We start from the raw sequence: 25,722 nt of genomic DNA, 5'->3' as shown, positions 1-25,722 counted from the left end.
AATTTTTAATCATAATCTTTATGAAAATATATATACATATATATTTTCTTCAGATGTAATTATGGATTTAATGAGTCAACATAATATTAGACTCATTTGATTTTCGATTTGAGCTAGAATAATAATCTCTAAAACTATTAGGAACCACATATTCTTCGTAGAATATTAATGAAGTTATGGATCTATACTTCATCGTTAATTATTAGAATCCACATATTCTTCGCAGAATATTAATGAAGTTATTGCTGTTGGTACTCCTTGGTATCTATGGTGCGTATGATGTTGATATTCGTGGGACAGATTGTGAAATTGAGGCTTGGGATGCGGATGTTGTTGTTGGTGATACTGTTGATGCCGGTAATGTTGCTGAAGCTAGTATATTTTGCACCATATTTTTCAAGGCTACAACTCGGGTGCGAAGCTCGTTGACTTATTACTCTGGGATGATTGTCGGTAGGAATGGGCGAGTGAATAAGGTTTTGAATTTGAGATAGTATATAATCATAGCGAGATATTCGTAAAATGAGGGTGAAAATGGTGTTTGTAATAGGTTCACTGTAACAACCCCCACTTTTCGACTTCTAAATTTACTGAATTAACTCTAGGGTTATCTGCCTGACTATATGTATTAAGCGTTGTTATATACAATTAAATATTGACCGAATAGTAATTTTTAGTCAACAATGTACGCTTAAATAAATAATATATTATTAATTTATATAATTTGACATAATTTAACTAAGTATATAAACTTTGTATCACTTTTATTATTTAGTTAATGTATTATATATTTAACTATATAATAAATCCAATTATATATAAATGTAATAATATTTACAAACTTACTAAAACTATAGTTTAATAATTAAAATCATAATTATTATTAAAAATACAAAACATCGAATTATTTATAATTTTTATGCAAAATTTGTATTTATTAATTAAATAAAAAAATATTGACAAATATTCTTAGAAAAGCACTAAATCAACTTGTTTATTTATATAAAAAAATCCTTAAAATAAAAGAATAAAAATAAATAAATAAATAAATAAATACTTTTTAATTAAAAATTATAATAGAAAAACTACTTTTATTATTTTATTTTGTGCATTATCCCATGACCTAACATTTAATACTTATGAATTTTAAAATCCCATTAAAAATTAAAATATTTCTTTTTCTTTTAATTATTTTATTCTTTTTACCTAATTTTTTCAAGTATAAATACCCCTTATTTCTCATTCAAACTCACACCAAAATTTCTCTCATTCTCTCTTTGAAGAATTACTACTAGTAAGTATTCTTTTCTTACTTTTTACTTTTTTACTTTTACTTTTTACTTTTTACTTTTTACTTTTTACTTTTTACTTTGATTTATTATTTTATTTTTTACCAAAACATGTAAATAATGTTATAAATTATATGCAATTAAAAATAAAATAAATAACTTGTTATAATTAGTAATATATGTTACTAAAAATTATAAAAGTATTTTTATGAATTAATATATAGGAATTATAATTAAAATCGAATTAATGAATATATATGTATATACGCACCTAACATGAAGGTTATAACTAAAGATAGCGTACAAAGACTACAAACATCACCGCTACTTGTGGCCTAGGGTGATCCTTGTTACCATTATGGGACGCTTGTGCATCTCGAATGCCAAGACTTAGATTCTGGTCAAGAGATCCTGGGCCACGCGGTAACAATAGATCATTCGAGTGACTTGCATGTTAGCAACGAAGTTTGGGCGAGATTGTACAACATCTTTGTTAAGAATTATAACCCGAACATTCTTAAACTAGAAGCTTACTATAAGTGGAAGCTTTCCATAAATAGTAAGTTTCCAAAAATAGAAACTTTTGAGAAATAGGAACTTTTCTCGAAAACCGTCACTGTCAATATAGTTGCTATATTAATAAACATACTTTATGTCAATTAGACATTAACTAATCAAACGTTATACCTCTAGGTTGATATCCAGATCACTTACTTGCTTTACTTTCCTTCTTGCGTGGAATACTTCAACTGCTATTTAAGGTGAATTCATAGCCCCTCTTTATTGCTAGAAAACTTACTTACTTTACTTGGGGTGAGACACATGCTGTTTTTACTTTTTACAATTTAGACACAAGTACCAAACTGTTAAACTATGCTATACCCGGCTATGTCCGACTAAGTCCCTACAGTGATATTTTTAATTGCTACTGCATGCTTAATTATTAGGGGTAGGCCTATCGGGAGTAACGTCCCCGATACATTTGACTAAGTCTTTGTATTACTTAATAATGAAATTAAACCGACAAGGACAGACACAACTTGTCATGGGGCAAACTTGAACGTTTAGTCTAAATATCACGCATTGGCATAACTTTTTGATCATGCGGGAGATCAACTTTACAAACTAAATCTTGTGTTCTAAAACAACGGTCAAACTTTTGTTAAACCTATGAACTTCACTCAACCTTTTGGTTGATACTTTAGCATGTTTTGTCTCAGGTGCTGTTTGATTCAAGCTTACTTATCTAATACTTATGTGATGCTACTTGGACATAGGATCAAGAGATTATCGCATTTATTACTATTGCATTTAAACATTTACTTTACTCCTTTGTAACGACATTTCATTTTCCGCTGCATACTCCATAAAGTTTAACTTTCTCATTTAGTATTGTTCTCGTTATTATAATATGTTGGTATATTTTGATATTAAGTCACATTTTGCCCAGGCCCTAACTGGGGGTGTGATATTCACCGGTAAGTGTTTCAGGTTCATCGTCAAGAGGGAAATTTGGCTGGTGGAAAGGATCGCCTTCTTCTTGTCTCCAATGATTGAGTAGATTACGAACCCATCAGATGAATTGGGGATGGCTGATTGATTGATTCATTCTGGTGACGCTGCTTTCGGAGCTGGAGTGGGACTCCATATCGGAATCTGAGGGATTTGAACTAGTTGTGAGTTCCATTTTGTACGATTGAATAAAGGATTTTTCGATATGAAATGATTTTCGGATATCAGATGATATTCTAATTACATAGAATACCTATACATAGTACAGAAGATCCCGTAGATTACGAAGGGAATTAAGGAAACGTGTCAGATAAAGTCTACAGTAACAGATACGCTAAGATATGAATTTTGTCTATACACTATTCATGCAATAAATGCAGTAAGATGTGTCTAGACTAAGAATGATAAGCAGGTAATTTTCGACAATAAATGATAAGCAAAACTTTTGACATGCAGACCAGGTTCAAGTCCAGACTTAGTAATATATCCTAACAACTACTAGGTCGAAGTCCAGACTCATTAATGCATCCTAACAACTACCAGTTAGACACACTAATGCAAGACCTGGTTCGCTAAGACCACCGCTCTGATACCAACTTTCATAACCCGTCCTAATCCATCTGGACGAAGTCCATATCGATTATAAATGATTCACTATAGTTGATTACATCGCGAGCTACTTGACCTCTACATGATACATTTTACAAATATTGCATTCGTTTTTTTTATAAGACAATCTTTCATTTCATTGAAAGTTGACAGGTATGCATACCATTTCATAATATCCAAACTATAAATGACCTAATCTGTCATTTACTTAATAATAATCTCTAATGAACTTCAACGACTCGAATGCAATATCTTTCGAAATATGTCATGAATGACTCCAAGTAATATCCTTAAAATGAGCTAATGTACAGCGGAAGATTTCTTTTAAACCTGAGAATAAACATGCTTTCAAGTGTCAACCAAAAGGTTGGTGAGTTCATTAGTTTATCATAATCAATCATTTTCATCATTTTAATAGACCACAAGATTTTCATTTCCATTTCTCATAAATATACGTCTCATGCATAGAGACAAAAATAATCATTCATATGGATTGAACACCTGGTAACCGACATTAACAAAATGCATATAGAATATCCCCATCATTCCGGGACACCCACCGAACATGATAATTTCGAAGTACTAAAGCATTCCAAATTCCAGAATGGGGCTTGTTGGGCCCGATAGATCTATCTTTAGGATTCGCGTCAATTAGGGGTCTGTTCCCTAATTCTTAGGCTACCAAGCTAAAAGGGGCATATTCGGCTTCGATCCGTTCAACCATATAATGTAGTTTCAATTACTTGTGTCTATTTTGTAAAACAGTTATAAAAGCGCATGTATTCTCAGTCCCAAAAATATATATTGCAAAAGCATTTAAAATGGAGCAAATGAAACTCACAAAACTGTATTTTGTAGTAAAAATACATAGAACGACATTGAACAATGCAGGGTTGGCCTTGGATTCACGAACCTATATCATTTGTATATATATTAAAATATAAAATGGTAACCGAACAAATTTATATATATATTTATTAGTTATATCATTTTTATATACATAACATTCGTTTGTTAAAATAGTAATAGTAATTATAATAATATTAAAATAATATTAGTAATGATAAAAATAATGATAATGATAATAGTAATATTAATAATAATAATAATGATAATAATATTAGTGGTTCTATTAATGATAGTTATAATAATAGTTTTAATTATAAAAGTAATCTTATTTAAAATGATAATTTTAATACAAATGATGATTTTAACACTTTTTAATAAACAGAATGATAATAGTAATAGTAATAATAATAATAGTTATAATATCTATAATAATAATACTTATAATTAATTTATAACCATAACTTTTATCACACATACAAATTATATTTGTAATTAAGTTTTATAATAAATATATATCATAATCAAAATATATAACTTCTTATTTAAGTTATTATTATGAAATTATCATTAAAGTTTATAATTATATCATTAATAATATTAATTATAGTAAATATAATAATATTATGAATACTAATTATACCTTAAAAATATATACAGGCCAGAAGTTCTAGCTCACCAAAAGCCCAATCAATAAAGCAGTCCGTCCTAGATTAATGGACTAGTCTGATTCTTTAATAAGTCCATCTAGCAAAACTCTTTTTAATTATGGTCTAGTCCATTAACATCTACTAAAACTATCAGCCTAAGTTTGAAATTGTAGCCCAACAATAACAATCCACTTTAACTAAGTCCATTAATCCATTATCTTAAAAAATATAACTGGAACAGGTTCATTAGTTTCATGTGTTTTAGTTTATCATCATCCTATATCATCATCTACCATCATCATCATCCTTTATCCACATCATCATTTAATCATACCATCATCAAAATCATAATCTTAGTTATAATCATAATCACTTAAACACAAGGCATCATAATATCCTAATCAATATCATCATCAACTTGATCATCATACTCATCATAACAACATCACTAATTCACGTCATCATAATCATCTCACGATCATCATAATCTTCATGATCATAACCGTATTCATCATAATAATAATCCTAACCTAATTATAATTATAAGCATAATCATAATAATAACTTATAACCATAATTATAAATCATAATCATAAACCATAGTCATGAATCATAATCACATACGTTCATCATCATCTACTACTCGTCATAACACATAATCGTTCCTAATCTTCTTCCTCAATATCTCTCTCGTATCTATATCACACTATCATCATCATCGATCCCGGTTTCTTCATAAAATCAAAATCACGATTTATCTAATCAAAATGGGGTTCGGCCCAAATAGATCTATAGAACATGGTAGGCCAACAATGGCACGCTAAATTAACCCAACAATTCACGGCCCAAAGTACAAACCCTTAGCCCATCCACCATGACAAAGTCCAGTAAAAAAAAAAGAGGTGTTCGTGCGTGTGTTTTGTCCATGTCAGGCTCCACCGAAATAATTGATAACAACATTAAGCCACCAACTTGCACAAGTGGTTATTACTTTTTGTAATTTGTCGACAAAAGGAAATAAAAATAAATTACGTGCAGTAGTAGCATCATAACATCATGTATCACCTAATCAATCCTCCTTCTTTCGTGTATTGTCTTTTTCATCTTCTTCGTTCTAACAAAACAGTAGTAGTAGGAATGAAACAGCGAATTTATGCAAGTGGGTGTTCTTTTGTGGTGAAATGATGGTGTGTCTCGGTGGTTGTTTGGGTTGTATCCGTAGGGTACCACAAACAGAAAAACAGTAGGTACCACAGCGAGTTTGCAAAAGAGAGAGGAAAGAGGAGAGAGAGATGAGGTGAAGGTTTAATGGAGAGGATGGTTGTCGAGGTGGATTTATGGGGTGGTGGCTACGGTTTGGTGACAACCGATGGTGGTGAGTTGATGGAGATGAGGTGGTGATCCTTGGGGGCTGCTCAAATAGAAATAGTAACGGCAAGTGAAGCAATGATAAGGGTGGTGTTTTGGTTGCGAGGGAGAAGAAGAAGAAAGGAACAAGAATGGTGAAGTGGGTTTCGGGGTTGAAGATGGTGCTCATCTTCCTGGGTTTTTGGTGGTTCAACGGGTTTAAAGTTGGTGATATTTAAGAGAGGGTGATAGATGATGGTTATCAATGGAGGTTCGTGGTGGTGATGTAAGGTGGTGACGGATTCTTAATCGAAACGGAATTTGATATAGTGATATGGTTGATCGAGCATGTAGGTGTTATCATTTATATGTACGTAATTATATATGTTTGATCATTAGTAGGGAATAAGGAAAATGGAATTTTAGGGTGGCTGTGTTCGAGCTTGAAGAGAAATAGGAAGAAGGAAATAGGATGAGAAATATGTATGGTGGGTTTGTGGTTCTGTAATGTATATGTATATATTTGTATATACTCCGTAAGGTTTGTGAAGAAACAAAACAAAAACAATAATATATGTTTCCATTAAGCACGGTAATCCAATTTGATTTCAATTAGGCATAGTAATTTAAATAGGATAGCAGCCGTAGTTTTGTTTTATTCCTACCGATAGTTTATCCCGGATGGCTATATCGTGTCCATTGCTAAACAGTTAACGTATAAAAGTGTTCCTAAAAAAATCCCAAATTTTTAGATTAAATATATTTAATTATTTCACTCATTAACTATTTGAAACCTGATCAAAAAGGTTCGGTAATTATTTATTTTTTGCACCAAATAATATGTACGGAGTACTAAAATTTAAACTAAAAATATAAAAATATTTTTGACAAATCTAAAATCTTCGTAATCAATTTACAGTCCAACTTTTATTTTAATCCTTCATGAACATCTACAATATCTATATTAAAACTATCAAAACATCAACCGAGTGTTACCGACGTTTACCAATTAAGCTCGAAATCATTTATCTTTAATATATTCTCTTTCTATATATATAACCAATCTTAATTAACAAGTTTAAGTAAATAAATATATTAATTATATCTTTTTAAACAAATAAATATAATATCATATATATATATATATATATATATATATATATATATATATATATATATATATATATATATATATATATATATAGATATTTAATAACATAATATTTTTTATTACATCGCATATTATTTTACATATTTATTTTCTACCATTAAATCATATAATATTTCAAATAATATTTCAAATTATTATTTATATATACATTTAATTATATATGTATTTATTTACAAATAGTTGTTCGTGAATCATCGAGAATGGTCGAAGGTCATTTGATTATATGAAATAGTTCAAAATTTTTGAGATTCAACATTACAGACTTTGCTTATCGTGTCAAAAATATTAAATCGTATCGAGAGTTTGGTTTAAAATTAGTCGAAATTTTCCGGGTCACTACAGTTACGGGTTCAAGTCGTGTCAAGCAAGCCATGTACGATGATTGTTGAGCAAGATGGAGCGGTGTGGTATATTTATGACTTTTCCTTCGTTTCGTTGTTTAACCTATTCCGTTTTGTAGAATGAAGATGAGAAATGGTCATGATACCGAAAATGAAGGCCCGAGCGAGGACTCTGAATTCACGGTCAAGGTCGAGGCAATCATTAAAAAGCAAAGAGCGGAATTCCTTGAGGATGTCCGAAAGGTTTTCCAAGAATCGTTTGATGGGCAAGTAATCGAGTTAATAAACGAACGAATGAATATCGCAATCGAAGAGGCATTAGAAGCTAGAAATATTCATCCTCGGGGCGAGGGAGGTGATGGTAATGGTGGATATGGGAGGCGAGACTTCCATTACAAAAATTTCAAGGATGCTCAACCTCCTATGTTTAATGGAGTGAGAGATCGATTGAAAAGCACATGTTGGATCTCCGACATCGAGGGAGATTTCCATACCGCGGAGTGTCCTTCCGAGAAGAAGACGAGATACGGTTCTAGTATGTTGCGTGAAGAGGCCAAGTTATGGTGGGACGATAAAATTAAGTTTTATGGTGAAGAGCAATGCATGAGCTTGACTTGGGAAGAGTTCAAAAAGGAATTTTTCAAAGAATACCGAACTCCTTCCGATCTTGATAAAATCCGGGACGAGTTGCACAATTTGCAGCAAGGTTCAATGGACTTGGTTACCCTCAAGTCGACCTTTTTGGCAAAAACTCGTTTTTGCCCGGAGTATGTTGGCGATGATCACAAGTTGATGCTAGATTTTTATCGTACACTAAGCGATGAGTTAAAGCGTAAGATTAGTCGAGGAATGGCTAAGTCTTTTGAGGAATTGTTTGAGTTAGCCCGGGGCTTCGAACTGGAAGTACCAAAGAAAAGCGATTTCTCTTTCTCTAAGAGAAAATTTGAAGGTTCGAGTCATTCGAACTTTTCGAACAAAAAGAGCAAGAAGGGTTCCGAAAGTGATAATAGCGTGAAGAAGGGTGGTTTTTTGAGTTATGGACCCACGTGTTTTAATTGTAATCAAAGGGGGCACTTGGCCCGTGATTGTACCAAGGCGCCGAGCAAACTCCTTGTTATAATTGTGGTAAAGAAGGGCACCGAAGGCCGGAGTGTCCCGATTTGAACACCGATCATGTTAAGAAGTTGGAGAAGGCGGTGGGTACAGCTCGAGGACGTAATTATTTGATGACCCATGATGAGGTCAAGCAATCCAATGAAGTTGTCTCAGGTACTTTCATGGTTAACTCTAATCCGGCAAGGATCCTATTTGATAGCGGTGCTAATTTATCGTTTGTTTCTCCAAAATTTGTGCCTAAACTTAATAAGCCGCTAGCTAAGTTAAGTCATCCAGTAGAAGTTGAAATAGCGGATGGTAAGACGGTGCTAGGGGTTGATGTTTGTAATGATTGTGATATTGTGTTCGGTTCCGAAGCGTTTAAAATCGATCTCATTTCGATGACTTTGGGTGAGTTTGATGTGGTCGTTGGTATGGATTGGCTCGATCGTTATAGAGCCGATATTGCATGCCATGAAAAGTCTATTAGGGTAAAGACCCAAAGTGGGGGAGAACTAATTATTCATGGCGAGAGATGGAGAAGACTTGTGCCAATATGCACTCTTGCACGGGCACGTCGTTTTCTTAATAGTGGTGGTATGGCTTTTCTTGCCCATGTAATTGATACTCGTGAAGAGCCACCATCCATTCGTGAAATTTCGATGGTTAATGAATTCGAAGACGTTTTTCCAGACGAATTACCGGGTGTTCCGGCGAAAAGACAAGTTGAATTTTGCATTGAGTTGGTTCCGGGTGCTACTCCCACTACTAAAACTCCTTATCGTTTAGCGCCGACTGAAATGCAAGAATTTTTAAATCAAACCCAAGAGTTACTTGAGAAGGGTTTTATTCGACCGAGTGCTTCGCCATGGGGCGCTCCGGTTCTATTCGTGAAAAAGAAGGACGGTAGTATACGGATGTGCATCGATTATCGGGAGTTGAATAAAGTGATGATAAAGAATCGTTATCCATTGCCTCGGATAGACGATTTGTTTGACCAACTCCAAGGTGCAACTTATTTCTCTAAGATCGACCTACGGTCCGGCTATCACCAAATGCGGGTCCGTGAGGAAGATATTGAGAAAACGACCTTTCGAACGCGTTACGGGCATTTTGAGTTTGTAGTTATGCCTTTTGGTCTTACGAATGCACCGGCGACATTCATGGATCTTATGAACCGAGTGTGCCAACCTATGTTGGACAAGTCGGTAATTGTGTTCATTGACGACATACTTGTCTATTCGAAAAGTATGAAGGAACATGAACATCATTTGCGTGGTGTGTTGAAGACGTTGCAGAAGGAGAAGTTGTATGAAAAATTATCCAAATGTGAATTTTGGCTAAGGGAAGTTCAATTCCTTGGCCATATTGTGAACAAAGATGGTATTCAAGTAGATCCGGGGAAGATTGAGACGGTAAAGAGTTGGGGACAACCGACTACGCCTACGAAAATCTGAAGTTTTCTCGGATTGGACGGTTATTATTGTCGGTTTATCCAAGACTTTTCTAAGATCGCCAATCCATTGACGAAGTTGGCGAGGAAGAATGCGAGATTTAATTGGGAAAACGAGCAAAAAATTGCTTTTCAATTATTAAAAGAGAAGTTGTGTCAAGCTCCGGTGTTAGTGTTGCCGGAAGGTGTAGAAGACATGATGGTCTATTGTGATGCTTCATTAAATGGGCTCGGTTGTGTTCTAATGCAAAGAGGTAAAGTCATCGCTTACGCCTCTCGACAATTAAAGGAACACGAAACGAGATATCCGACTCATGATCTTGAGTTGGCGGCGGTGGTACACGCGTTGAAAATTTGGCGCCATTACTTGTATGGTGTTAAGTGTACGATTTATTCGGATCATAAGAGTTTGAAACATCTTTTTAATCAACGAGATTTGAATTATCGTCAACGTAGATGGATGGATATGGGAAAAGATTACGATTGTGAGATACTTTATCATCCCGGCAAGGCGAATGTGGTCGCGGATGCGTTGAGTCGAAAGAGTCAACATCCGGCGATACGAGTAGGATCGTTACGCATGATTATTACGAACGATTTCCTTGTAAAGCTTAGTGAGATTCAAATTGAAGCTTATGTTAATAATAAGCATGAAGAACGAATCATGGGGCAAACGGAGTCTATTACCTTAGGTCCGCATGGTTTGTTATCCTTTCAAGGACGGGTGTGGGTGCCTAAAATGGGTGATAATCGACGAGTGCTACTTGATGAAGCGCATAAGTCAAAGTATTCCATTCACCCGGGTGCAACAAAATATCTTGATTTGAGAAAGGAGTATTGGTGGACGGGCATGAAACGTGATGTTGTTAAGTATGTTGAACAATGCGTCACGTGTTTGCAAGTTAAGGCCGAACACCAAATGTGACGACCCGGAAATTTTCGACCAAATTTAAACTTAAATTCTTTTATGATTCCGACACGATAAGCAAAGTCTATAATGTTGAGTCTTGAAAACTTTAGAACTATGTTTCATATATTCAGTTACCCTTTGACTATTCTCGACGATTCGCGAACAATTGTGTGTAAATAAATATGTAAATATAATGTAAGTATATATGTAATAATAATTGGAAATAATAAAATATAATTTAAACATTAAAGTTAAATATGTAAAATAAGATATTGAATAATTAAAATGAATCTATATATATATATATATATATATATATATATATATATATATATATATATATATATATATACAATTAATATTATATGTATATTATAATATGTCTAAAATATATAAATATATAAATATTAAATATTCAGATATATAAAATAAGTGTTACATAATAAATAAACTTTAAGGGTAATATATTAAATTTGAATACAATTTAGAATATGATTACCATAACAATATTATTACTACTTTCATTATTAGTGTTATTAATACTATTATTCTTATAATAATCAATACTAAAATCCTATGGATATGGTTAACAAAATAAAGATATTAAAAATAAATTGTAATAATGATTAAAATTATAAATTAGTTGCAATTTAAATATTATTAGTTATTATTATTGTTAATGTTATAATTATTATTATCATTATTATTATAAAAATAATACTATGTATTATTATTTATCATTCTTATAATTATTACTACCATTAGTTATTATTAAACTTAGTATTTTTATCATACTAATATTATTATTATTATTTTTAGTATTATTAATAATATTAAAATTATTATTATTATTATTATTATTATTATTATTATTATTATTATTATTATTATTATTATAAATTATATATATATATATATATATATATATATATATATATATATATATATATATATATATATATATATATATTTATATATATATATATATAATTTGTTAAAGAATCAAATCCGTTGCATATCAACATCATGCTTTAAAAACTTTGTCTTCTGTCCTTAACCTTGTTATAAAATCGAATTTAAACACATATTACCAATTCTGTTAACAATCACGATCTCCTTTTAATTTTTTTTATTTTATTTTCTATCTTCCTGTTGTCTGATTGATTATTGTGTCGATACCCACATTCATTATATAATCGATTATATCAAGAGTTAAACGGATCACTCTCCTTTACCATTATCAATCCTAAACCTCTTCGACTTGTGTCTGATCGAATTTAAACAAAAAAATATACAGAAAACCATGAAAACTCTGTATTGTTATCATTTATTCAAAATCTCAAATTCAAATGAATTTTAAAAATGTAATAATGCAGGATTGTTAGGAACCTCCTATACAATCTATCTGTTAAGTTTCATCCTTCAATTCATCGAATTGAATTCGAATTTAAGAGTCAAAGTAAATTTTTTCAAAAGTCAACGGATTTGTTCTTGAGGAAATTCGAACACGTTTTGATGTTTTAAGTATAATTAATGATCCATAAAGTTTCTATGAAAGATTTAAAACTTATTTCGTGTTGAACTCGTGAGCTGAAACATTCCAAAAATCAAAAATCAATTCACGTGTTCTTCGCTTTATTTTTCTCTGTTACAACGATCTTTTTTAAAAAAAAGAAAGCTTCGACATCACACCTATATTATAATCGATCCTTTTATGTATCAATACAATTCTCAAATCAAATAAATAACCCAACTGATAGGATGTTAAGTACCCTGGTCGATTAAATCATGAAGAAGAAGAGATCACAGGAGGACAGTTTAAACATAATTGAAATGGGTTTTAAACAGATAATCAAGCATAGCTGAATGGTCAAGTCATGTGTCAGGTTAGCGAATGGTCTTGGTTTCGAGTCCCGTCTGGAGCATCCTTTTTAGGAGGGTATACATTTTCTTCCTTATTATTATTATTATTATTATTATTATTATTATTATTATTATTATTATTATTATTATTATTATTATTATTATTATTATTATTATTATTATTATTATTATTATTATTATTATTATTATTATTATTATAATTATTATAATTATTATAATTATTATTATTATTATTATTATTATTATTATTATTATTATTATTATTATTATTATTATTATTATTATTATTATTATTATTATTATTATTATTATTATTGTTATTATTGTTAGTATTATTAATGTTTTAAGTATTATTCTTATTAAATATTATAGATAATATTATTAGTATGATCAAAATTATTATTATTAATATAATTATTATTATTACTAATGTAATTTATATTATTATCCTTATTATTACTAGCATTATCATTAAAAATTTATTAGTAATATCATAACTAATATTATTATTATTATTAGTATTATTATCATTGTATTATCATTGCTAGTATTATATTATTATTATGAATTCAAAGATATGAAACATGTTAATGACGTAATTGTATAATAAAAGATTATATGATAAAAATTATAGAAGTTGAATATAATTATACGAATACAAGTAAAATTATGATTTCGATTACGAATATGATTATTATTATTATTGTTATTACGAAAATAATACAAACTATTATTATTATTATCATTTATATTAGTATTAGTATCATAGTAGAATTATTATTATTAATATTAACAAAAAGTATTATTATTAAGATTATCATTAGTAATAAGATCATTATAATAGTTATTATTATTAAGTATTATGTATTATTATCAAAATTATTATTTTCATAATCATTACTATTAAACTTTTCATTTTATTAAAAACTACTGTTATTATCATAAGATTTGTCATTTAAAACTATCATTAAATATTACTAATAAGATCAATAATATTATTATCATTATTATTAACACTAGTATTATCATTATCATTATTTTAATCACTACTAATATTATTTCAGTATTAATATAATTACAATTTTAACAAACAAATGAAATATATACATATAAAATATTTGATACATGTAACATAACAAAAGTTATATTTTTATATAATAATAATGAAATACATAAATTAATAATAAAAAAATTATATCACTAATAATAATATATATAATTTGTTCGATTACCATTATATGTGTTAATATACATATAAATGATATAGGTTCGTGAATCCGAGGCCAACCCTGCATTGTTCAGCTTCGTCGTATGAATATTTTTACTACAAAATATTGTAGAGTGAGTTTCATTTGCTCCCTTTTTAAATGCTTTTGCAATATATATTTTTGGGACTGAGAATACATGCGCTGCTTTTATAAATGCTTTACGAAATAGACAAAAGTGATAGAAACTACATTCTATGGTTGGATTATCAAGCCGAATATGCCCCTTTTTAGCTTGGTAACCTAAGAATTAGGGAACAGACACCCTAATTGACGCGAATCCTAAAGGTAGATCTACGGACACTAACTCCCCCCATACTGGAAAATGGTATGCTTTAGTACTTCGAGTTTATATTATACAGATGGATTTCTGTTTTGGGGATATTCTATATGCATTATGTTAATGTCGGTCACCAAGTGTTCAATCCATATGAATGATTTTTAAACACTTGCGAGTGTATGATTATTGAATAAAGGAAATATTGTGGTCTATTAAAATTATGGAAATGATTGATTACGATAAACCTATGAACTCACCAACCTTTTGGTTGACACTTTAAAGCATGTTTATTCTCAGGTATGAAAGAAATCTTCCGATGTGCATTTGCTCATTTTAGAGATATTACTTGGAGTCATTCATGACATATTTCAAAAGACATTGCATTCAAGTCGTTGTGTTCATCAAGATTATTATTAAGTCAACTATAGTTGGATGTATTATGAAATGGCATACATATCATCAACTTTCGATGTAAGAAAAGTTTGTCTTTTCAAAACGAATGCAATGTTTGTAAAATGATTCATATAGAGGTCAAGTACCTCGCGATGTAACCAAATGTAATGTATTCGTCCAGATAGATTAGGACGGGTCTTTACACCAAAAGCAGATTGGTATGTTACAACCGTTAGAAATCCCGAAATGGAAATGGGAGCACATTACCATGGATTTTATTACAAAGTTACCAAAGATGGCGAGAACCCAATTTGATTTGATTTGGGTGATAGTTGATCGGTTCACGAAGAGTGCCTTGTTTCTTCCCATTTGGGAAGCGATATCATCGGAGACTTTGGCTAAGTTGTTCATCAAGGAAGTGATATCACACATTGGGGTTCCTATATCTATTATTTTGGATCAAGATACTTGTTTCACATCTCGATTTTGGGAAAAGTTTCATGAAGATATGGGTACACAATTGAAATTGAGCACGACGTACCATCCTCAAACGAATGGCCAAACCGAACGTACGAATCAAACATTGGAGGATATGTTACGGGCGTGTATTATCGATTTCGTGTAGTGACCCGAACTTTTCCATGTTTATATATATATATATTAAATGAAATTGTTATTTACATGATTAAGTGTTTCCAACATGTTAAGCAATCAAACTTGTTAAGACTTGATTAATTGAAATAGGTTTCATATAGACAATTGACCACCCAAGTTGACCGGTGATTCACGAACGTTAAAACTTGTAAAAACTATATGATGACATATATATGGATATATATATAGTTAGCATGATATTATGATAAGTAAACATATCATTAAGTATATTAATAATGAACTACATATGTAAAAGCAAGACTACTAAATTAATGATTTTGAAACGAGACATATATGTAACGATTATCGTCGTAACGACATTTAATGTATATATATCATATTAAGAGATATTCATACATCATAATATCATGATAATATAATAATTTAAAATCTCATTTGATATTATAAACATTGGGTTAACAACATTTAACAAGATCGTTAACCTAAAGGTTTCAAAACAACACTTACATGTAACGACTAACGATGATTTAACGACTCAGTTAAAATGTATATACATGTAGTGTTTTAATATGTATTCATACACTTTTGAAAGACTTCAAGACACTTATCAAAATACTTCCACTTAACAAAAATGCTTATAATTACATCCTCGTTCAGTTTCATCAACAATTCTACTCGTATGCACCCGTATTCGTACTCGTACAATACACAACTTTTAGATGTATGTACTATTGATATATATACTCCAATGATCAGCTCTTAGCAGCCCATTTGAGTCACCTAACACATGTGGGAACCATTATTTGGCAACTAGCATGAAATATCTCATAAAATTACAAAAATATGAGTAATCATTCATGACTTATTTACATGAAAACAAAATTACATATCCTTTATATCTAATCCATACACCAACGAACAAAAACACCTACAAACACTTTAATTCTTCAATTTTCTTCATCTAATTGATCTCTCTCAAGTTCTATCTTCAAGTTCTAGGTGTTCTTCATAAATTCTACAAGTTCTAGTTTCATAAAATCAAGAATACTTCCAAGTTTGCTAGCTTACTTCCAATCTTGTAGAGTGATCATCCAACCTCAATAAATCTTTCTTATTTACAGTAATATATCTTTCTAATATAAGGTAATACTCATATTCAAACTTTGATTCAATTTCTATAACTATAACAATCTTATTTCGAGTGGAAATCTTACTTGAACTTGTTTTCGTGTCATGATTCTACTTCAAGAACTTTCAAGCCATCCAAGATCCTTTGAAGCTAGATCCATTTGTCTCTTTTCTAGTAGGTTTATCCACAAAACTTGAGGTAGTAATGATGTTCATAACATCATTCGATTCATACATATAAAGCTATCTTATTCGAAGGTTTAAACTTGAAATCACTAGAACATAGTTTAGTTAATTCTAAACTTGTTCGCAAACAAAAGTTAATCCTTCTAACTTGACATTTAAAATCAACTAAACACATGTTATATATCTATATGATATGCTAACTTAATGATTTAAAACCTGGAAACACGAAAGACACCGTAAAACTGGACATACGCCGTCGTAGTAACACCGCTGGCTGTTTTGGGTTTGATAATTAAAAACTATGATAAACTTTGATTTAAAAGTTGATCTTCGGGGAAAATGATTTTTCTTATGAACATGAAACTATATCCAAAAATCATGGTTAAACTCAAAGTGGAAGTATGTTTTTCAAAAATGGTCATCAAGACGTCGTTCTTTCGACTGAAATGACTACCTCTTACAAAAACGACTTGTAACTTATATTTCCGACTATAAACCTATACTTTTTCTGTTTAGATTCATAAAATAGAGTTCAATATGAAACCATAGCAATTTGATTCACTCCAAAACGAATTTAAAATGAAGAAGTTATGGGTAAAACAAGATTGGATATTTTTTGATTTTTGTAAGTACGGGAAGTATTAACAATTCTATACAAATCATATCCTAGCTAACTTATATTGTATTATACATGTATTCTAATATATTATGTAATCTTGGGATACCATAGACACGTATGCAAATGTTTTGACATGTCATATCGACCCATGTATATATATTATTTGGAACAACCATAGACACTCTATATGCAGTAATGTTAGAGTTAGCTATACAGGGTTGAGGTTGATTCCAAAAATATATATACTTTGAGTTGTGATCTAGCCTGAGACGTGTATACACTGGGTCGTGGATTGATTTAAGATAATATATATAGATTTATTTCTGTACATCTAACTGTGGACAACTAGTTGTAGGTTACTAACGAGGACTGCTGACTTAATAAACTTAAAACATCATAATGTATTAAAAGTGTTGTAAATATATTTTGAACATACTTTGATATATATGTACATATTTGTTATAGGTTCGTGAATCGAACAGTGGCCAAGTCTTACTTCCCGACGAAGTAAAAAATCTGTGAAAGTGAGTTATAGTCCCACTTTTAAAATCTAATATTTTTGGGATGAGAATACATGCAGGTTTTATAAATGATTTACAAAATAGACACAAGTACGTGAAACTACATTCTATGGTTGAATTATCGAAATCGAATATGCCCCTTTTTATTAAGTCTGGTAATCTAAGAATTAGGGAACAGACACCCTAATTGACGCGAATCCTAAAGATAGATCTATTGGGCCTAACAAACCCCATCCAAAGTACCGGATGCTTTAGTACTTCGAAATTTATATCATATCCGAAGGGTGTCCCGGAATGATGGGGATATTCTTATATATGCATCTTGTTAATGTCGGTTACCAGGTGTTCACCATATGAATGATTTTTATCTCTATGTATGGGATGTGTATTGAAATATGAAATCTTGTGGTCTATTGTTACGATTTGATATATATAGGTTAAACCTATAACTCACCAACATTTTTGTTGACGTTTAAAGCATGTTTATTCTCAGGTGAATATTAAGAGCTTCCGCTGTTGCATACTAAAATAAGGACAAGATTTGGAGTCCATGTTTGTATGATATTGTGTAAAAACTGCATTCAAGAAACATATGTCGATGTAATATATTTCTATTGTAAATCATTATGTAATGGTCGTGTGTAAACAGTATATTTTAGATTATCATTATTTGATAATCTACGTAATTTTTTTTAAACCTTTATTGATAAAATAAAGGTTATGGTTGTTTTAAAAATGAATGCAGTCTTTGAAAAACATCTCATATAGAGGTCAAAACCTCGCAACGAAATCAATTAATATGGAACGTTTATAATAAATATGAACGGGACATTTCAGTTGGTATCCGAGCGTTGGTCTTAGAGAACCAGAGTTTTGCATTAGTGTGTCTTATCAAGTTTGTTAGGATGCATTAGTGAGTCTGGACTTCGACCGTGTTTACTTGAAAAATGATTGCTTAACAAATTTTGTTGGAAACTATATATTTTTAACATATGAATATTATGTGATATATTAATCTCTTAACGTGTTTGATATTATGTGATAGATGTCTACCTCTAGAACAAGTCCCATTGACTCACCTAATAATAATGAAGAGTCAAATGTAAATTGGAATGATTCGTGGACTGATTCACAAGTTCCCGAAGAGGAACCGGAAGAAGAGTCGGAACCGGAAGAAGAGTCGGAACCGGAAGAAGAATCGGAACCGGAAGAAGAATCGGAACCGGAAGAAGAAATAGAACCAGTGGGGGAAATAATAAAACGGTTAAGTAGAAGAAAATCCTCAACCAACCGACCAAAGTTAATTATGGTCAATGGTGTTTCCGCCAAGGAAGCAAAGTATTGGGAGGATTACCAATTCTCCGATGAATCGGATCCCGACAAGGATTCCGATGATGTTATAGAAATTACCCCAACACAATTTAATAAGGCAAAAGAGAACAATAAGGGAAAGGGCATATAAATAGAGAAATTTGATTCCAAACCCGATGAACTTTATATGTATCGTCAACACCCGTATTTCTTAAGTTGTGACAATAACCCGGGAACCTCTAAACCACCAGGTTTTTCTAAACCAATGTGGAAAACGGCGGCTTGTATTAGGGGAACATCATATATCCCTAGAAACTTGGCAAAACGAACCAAAACCGAAGAAGATGAAACGAGCGAGTCGGAATAAGATAGTTGTATTCGTGTGGTGTAATATATGTAATATAGTGTGCTTATGCTTTATGATATATGTAAAAATTGCTTGTATTAATAAGTATTTTTTTATGAATCTAACTCTTGTCTATTTTACAGTATAAAAACACAAAATGGATAGACAACCTAATATTTTAAGAGACCTACCTGGAGACATGATTGATGAAATCTTGTCTAGAGTCGGTCAGAATTCCTCGGCACAACTATTTAAGGCAAGATCACTTTGTAAGATATTCGAAGAACGTTCCAAGAATGCCTTGGTTTATAAAAGGCTTTCGTTCGAAAGATGGGGGATATCACATTGGGAAATCCATAAGTTACGATGTGTTTACTTTGACGCATATATTGCGGGGAACCCAAATGCTATTTTACGCAACGGGTTAAGAAATTATTTTGACTCAATATATTCGAATATAGGACTTCGTGATTTAGAAAAAGCGGCTAACATGCAACATAAAGAAGCATGTTATGCTTACGGGTTAGTAATGTTCGCTTCTCACCAAAGTGAGAACAAGAACATCGGGCTACAACTATTAAAAAAAACGTTCCCACAAGTGACGGAGTCGGTAATTGGGGTAAGAAATGAGGTTTTTAGGTTATTACGAGACTGTTGGTCATTACGAAACCCTCGTCCTTTTGACGACATTACAACATGCTGCCTAGCTTATGGTCATAATGGTTATTTTCCACAAGACCAAGGATGGGAAGTCGTCTTAGTAAAACCAGAATGCATGACTTGTTTCTGGACTTATGAATTACGTGTCTTTATTTCCTTTGCTGAACAACTTGCGTATTAACTAGATTTATCTTCAAAACTGTCCTGTATCATAGTGTACTATATTTCATGTTATATGTAATATAGCGAAGTTGTAAGTTTGAAGAATATTTGTATGTGATATATTATTATAATCATTTTTTCATATGGAATTGTAGTAGTTGAATTGTATATTAGCTACTAAGTATGAACTTAACGGGTAGGTAGTACCCGAATTTAAACTTATAAAACGCTAATATGAAGAAAAAGCTTTTATAAATGAGTTCATATTATGCTACGAGATACTATTGACTACTCTTAATATTCTGTATGATTAAATTGTTTTATTTGACTATTTTGAAGGAAATGGCACCGACTACTCGACACACCTTGAATATGAACGAAGAGGAATTTCGTGCCTTTCTTGCTTCAAACATAGCCGCAGTACAGGCCGCGCTACATACCAACAATAACTCTGAGTCTAGCAATACAGCTAACGGCGCAAGAAATCGTGTAGGATGCTCCTACAAGGAATTCACTACCTGAAAACCTTCAGAATTTGATGGGATCGAAGGACCAATCGGATTGAAACGGTGGACCGAGAAAGTTGAATCGGTGTTTTCCATAAGTAAGTGTGCTGAAGGAGACAAAGTGAAGTACGCTACGTATACCTTCACAGGTAGTGCGTTAATGTGATGACCCGGGAATTTCCGACTAAATTAAAACTTAATCTTTATATGTTCTCGACACGATAAGCAAAATCTGTGATATTGAGTCTAGAAAAATTTTGAAACGATGTTCATATATTCAATTGACTTTCGACTACTCTCGACGATTCACGAACAGTTAATTGTAAATAGATAGGTGTGTAGGTATATATAAATAATAATTCGATATATAATTTGAAGTATTATATGTTGTTGTTATTAAAAATTAATAAAATAAAAATAGGATATTATAATATTTATTATTTAAAATATATCTATATATATAAATAAAAGTATATTGAATATATATGGATATGGGTTCGAATATAATTAGTAAATAATAGTAATGCTCGTGTGTCGTTCGTTCTGCAATTCGTTTTCATTAAACAAATACTATATACAATACTATTTTCAAATATATATATATATACATAATTTCCATACATAATTATTGAAATATATAATCTATAAATATTACATATAGAAATTTAGAATATTTTATGCTATGTAAATAAATGTGTATTAATATTATTATTATTAATACTATTATTATTAATTATTATCATTAATAATTAATGCTAACACTATTATTAATATTATTGTTATTATGATAATTATTATTATTAATATTAATTGTATTATTATCAATATATTTATTTATTTGTCTATTAATATTAATATTAATAATAAATATAAAACAAATGATTAATCGAATTCGGTGTTACATCATAATCAACTTTTATATTCCCTGTCTCTAATACTATTTCAAATTGGATTCAATCACAGACACAGACAAATTCAGTTAGAGATTCCTTTCATCATTTTATTTGTAATCTTCTTTTGTTCACTTGTGAACTATCAAATATCTATATCTCTTTCCTTACATATTACTCCTTTATGATTGAGAATGGAACATAACTAAAATACTAAAATCAACCCAACACAGCACACAAAATAACTCTTACGTTCCTTCCTGTTTGTGCAACAATCAACGACCAACCTCTAACACCATAGAAAACCACCAACCATTCTTCTATCTTGTTTCTATGAACCCATCACAACTATCATCACACATCGATCTTTCTGTGCTAGTTTTTCTTTGTTCCAAGTCACCATAAACCCGTTTAAACTCCACCACAATCACCTTGGTCTCTCTTTCTCTCCTATTCTCAACCGATAACCAACCTCACGAGTCACCTTGTTATCAAAAACCATTACTCATCTCCTTGTCTATGTTACAAATCGAAAATGTTTGCTAATGATATTCATGTATCTAATCGCTACTGCTCATCCCTTTTTATTTCTAGCTTTAACCCATAACAAACCCACCATATTACTACCACCACATTCGACCATCACCGATCTACAATAAACACCACGAACTACCATATCACCACCATGAAGCCGCCATCTTTCCTCTCTCCATCTCTCTCGACATTGATCGTGAACCACCATTCTTATTCCATTTTATCATCTCCATCCATCCACCACCTTTCTTTTCTTTTTCTATTTGAATTCGATAATCACAAATCCAAGAACCAACACAATCGAAATCACCACCACCTTCCCTTTATCACCACCACTAACCCGTTAGTTTTAAAGTTCTTTTATTTCTGTTTTTCGAGCTCCAGCCAAAATACTCGACTACTACATATGTTCTATTTATATAGCCTGCGATATACTATATTTTATATATACACGTTTACACTTTGAGGAAAAAAAAAAAAAAAAAGAAGAAAAAAAAAAAAACGAAAGTATGGGAGCAAGTGGGGATACTAGTGGCCGACACCTTCACTTTCAATTATCATGTATTATTTTTTTTCTTTTCTATCGATCCTTGCTCCCAATCATGTTCCAAAAACATAAAGATTCTGTTGGACTAATACTTGGGCCGTGAAGTGATTATTGGACCGAGAACCTGTTGGGCCGTGTCCCTGTTTTGATGTTGGGCCGCCAATTCGTTATTGAGCTGGGAAATATGGGACTAGGACGAAGATTATACGGGATATATAGTTTTAGTTAGGAGTTAAAACAGATAATAAGAAATAGAGAAATGGTTGGGTGTTTGGTGGATGAACGAGAGGTCATGGGGTCGAGTCCCGTCCCGGGCAGTTTTACTCTTTTTAATGCTACAAAGGTATAACTTTATATTATTAGGATTTCTATTATTATTATTACTAACCATTGTAACATGATTATTAATATGAGCAATAATTGTTATCATTATTACTATCACTAAGTATTATTAGTATTATTATTAATATCATAATACAAATTATTATTATCGATAGTATTACTCATAAAATTATTATTGATTTTTTTTTTAATTTTAATGTTACTATCATTATGATGAAAGGGTTTATTATTATTATCATTATAAAAATATTACAAATTAATATCAATTTCGTAAATATTAGTAGTAGTATCTTTCTGTAAATAATAGGAACGTTAATATTAACATAAGTAACAATATTGTATTAGTATATGAATTATTATTATGTAATTACTAAAATCAATATTATAACTATCATTAATAGTAAAATTAATATTTTTCACAAATATTATTGTTAATATCACTATTATTATCATTAATAGAGTTATTATTAATATTACCACCTTTACTAATAATATTAAGTATTAACACTGTTATAAATTTTGCCATTTCTAAGATTATGATAATATTACTAATATTACTATTTTTAACCAACAAATAATATATACATATATAAAAATATATTTAATACATATAACATGACGAAAAGTAATATATTATATAACAAAATAAATATATGAAACATATATATATTATTAATATAAAAAGTATATAACTAATAAATTTATATATATATATATTGCTCAACTATGTATATTAATAAATATACAAATGATATAGGTTCGTGAATCCGAGGTCAACCCTACACTTGTTAAATGACGTCATATGTATTTTTACTACAAAATACAGTATGGTGAGTTTCATTACTCCCCTTTTAAATGCTTTTGCAAGATATTTTTGGGACTGAGAATGCATGCGCTTTTATAAATGTTTTACGAAATTGACACAAGTAATCGAAACTACATTATATGGTTGAATGATCGAAATCGAATATGCCCCTTTTTATTAAGTCTGGTAATCTAAGAATTAGGGAACAGACACCCTAATTGACGCGAACTCTAAAGATAGATCTATCGGGCCAAACAAGCCCCATCCAAAGTACCGGATGCTTTAGTACTTCGAAATTTATATCATGTCCGAAGGAGGATCCCGGAATGATGGGGATATTCTTATATGCATATTGTGAATGTCGGTTACCAGGTGTTCAATCCATATGAATGATATTTTTGTCTCTATGCATGGGACGTATGTTTATGAAATGGAAGTATGAAATCTTGTGGTCTATTAAAATTATGAAATGATTATTTATGATAAACTAATGAACTCACCAACCTTTTGGTTGACACTTTAAAGCATGTTTATTCTCAGGTATGAAAGAAATCTTTCGCTGTGCATTTGCTCACTTTAAAGATATTACTTGGAGTCATTCATGACATATTTCAAAAGACGTTGCATTCGAGTCGTCGAGTTCATCAAGATTATTATTAAGATAATTATAATTAGATATATTATGAAATGGTATGCATATCGTCAATTTTCGATGTAAGGAAGTTTGTATTTTCAAAACGAATGCAATGTTTGTAAAATGTATCATATAGAGGTCAAGTACCTCGCGATGTAACCAACTATTGTGAATCGTTTGTAATCGATGTGGACTTTGTCCGGATGGATTAGGACGGGTCCTTTCAGTTGGTATCAGAGCGGTGGTCTTAGCGAACCAGGTCTTGCATTAATATGTCTAACTGATAGTTGTTTAAATGCATTAGTGAGTCTGGACTTTGACCGTGTCAGTATGTCAAAAGTTTTGCTTATCATTTTTGTCGGAAATCATCTGCTTATCATCCGTAGGAAATTACCTGTTTATCATTCGTAGTCTAGACACATCTTACTGCAATGATTGCATGAATAGTGTATAGACAAGATTCGTATCTTAGCGTATCTGCTAATTCGTATCTTAGCATATCTGTTACTGTAAACTTTTCCTAACATATTCCGTAGATTCCTCCGTAACTAATGGGATTTTAGTATTATATATGCATATGTAAATTATGTATTACAGGGTACTAATCTACATCCTATAATCTATTTCTTATTGAAAATCTGTCATCTGATCGTACGAGATGAATCCCTCAACCAGTTCAAATTTTTCGGATTCCGACAAGTATTCCGATATGGAGTTTCACCTAAGCTTCGAAAGCAGTGTCACCAGAATGAACCAACCAATCATCCATCCCCAATTCATCTGATGAGATCGTAGCCTACTTAATCAATGGAGACGAGAAGAAGGCGGTCCTTTTCACCAACCGAATTCACCTCGTGGTGAAGAGCCTGAA

The 25,722-nt window shown here is 31.0% G+C and overlaps 1 protein-coding gene across 1 annotated transcript in view; it reads right to left on the bottom strand.

The window, feature by feature from the left end:
* LOC139848532 (choline monooxygenase, chloroplastic-like) overlaps window positions 1–22,731 on the bottom strand; it is a 125,103-nt gene extending 102,372 nt beyond the window's left edge. Inside the window, exons 1-2 of the mRNA XM_071838263.1 lie at window positions 22,606–22,731; window positions 22,421–22,473 (exon numbers count right to left, since the gene is read on the bottom strand). Coding sequence (XP_071694364.1) covers window positions 22,421–22,473; window positions 22,606–22,731 — 179 coding nt within the window. The remainder of the gene's footprint in view (window positions 1–22,420; window positions 22,474–22,605) is intronic.
* Window positions 22,732–25,722: the final 2,991 nt, after the last annotated feature.

The sequence above is a fragment of the Rutidosis leptorrhynchoides genome, chromosome 1, assembly GCF_046630445.1.
Source record: "Rutidosis leptorrhynchoides isolate AG116_Rl617_1_P2 chromosome 1, CSIRO_AGI_Rlap_v1, whole genome shotgun sequence".
NCBI lineage: Eukaryota > Viridiplantae > Streptophyta > Magnoliopsida > Asterales > Asteraceae > Rutidosis > Rutidosis leptorrhynchoides.
Note: the sequence above shows the minus strand (reverse complement) of the source record. Positions and strands in the feature narration are given on the sequence as shown.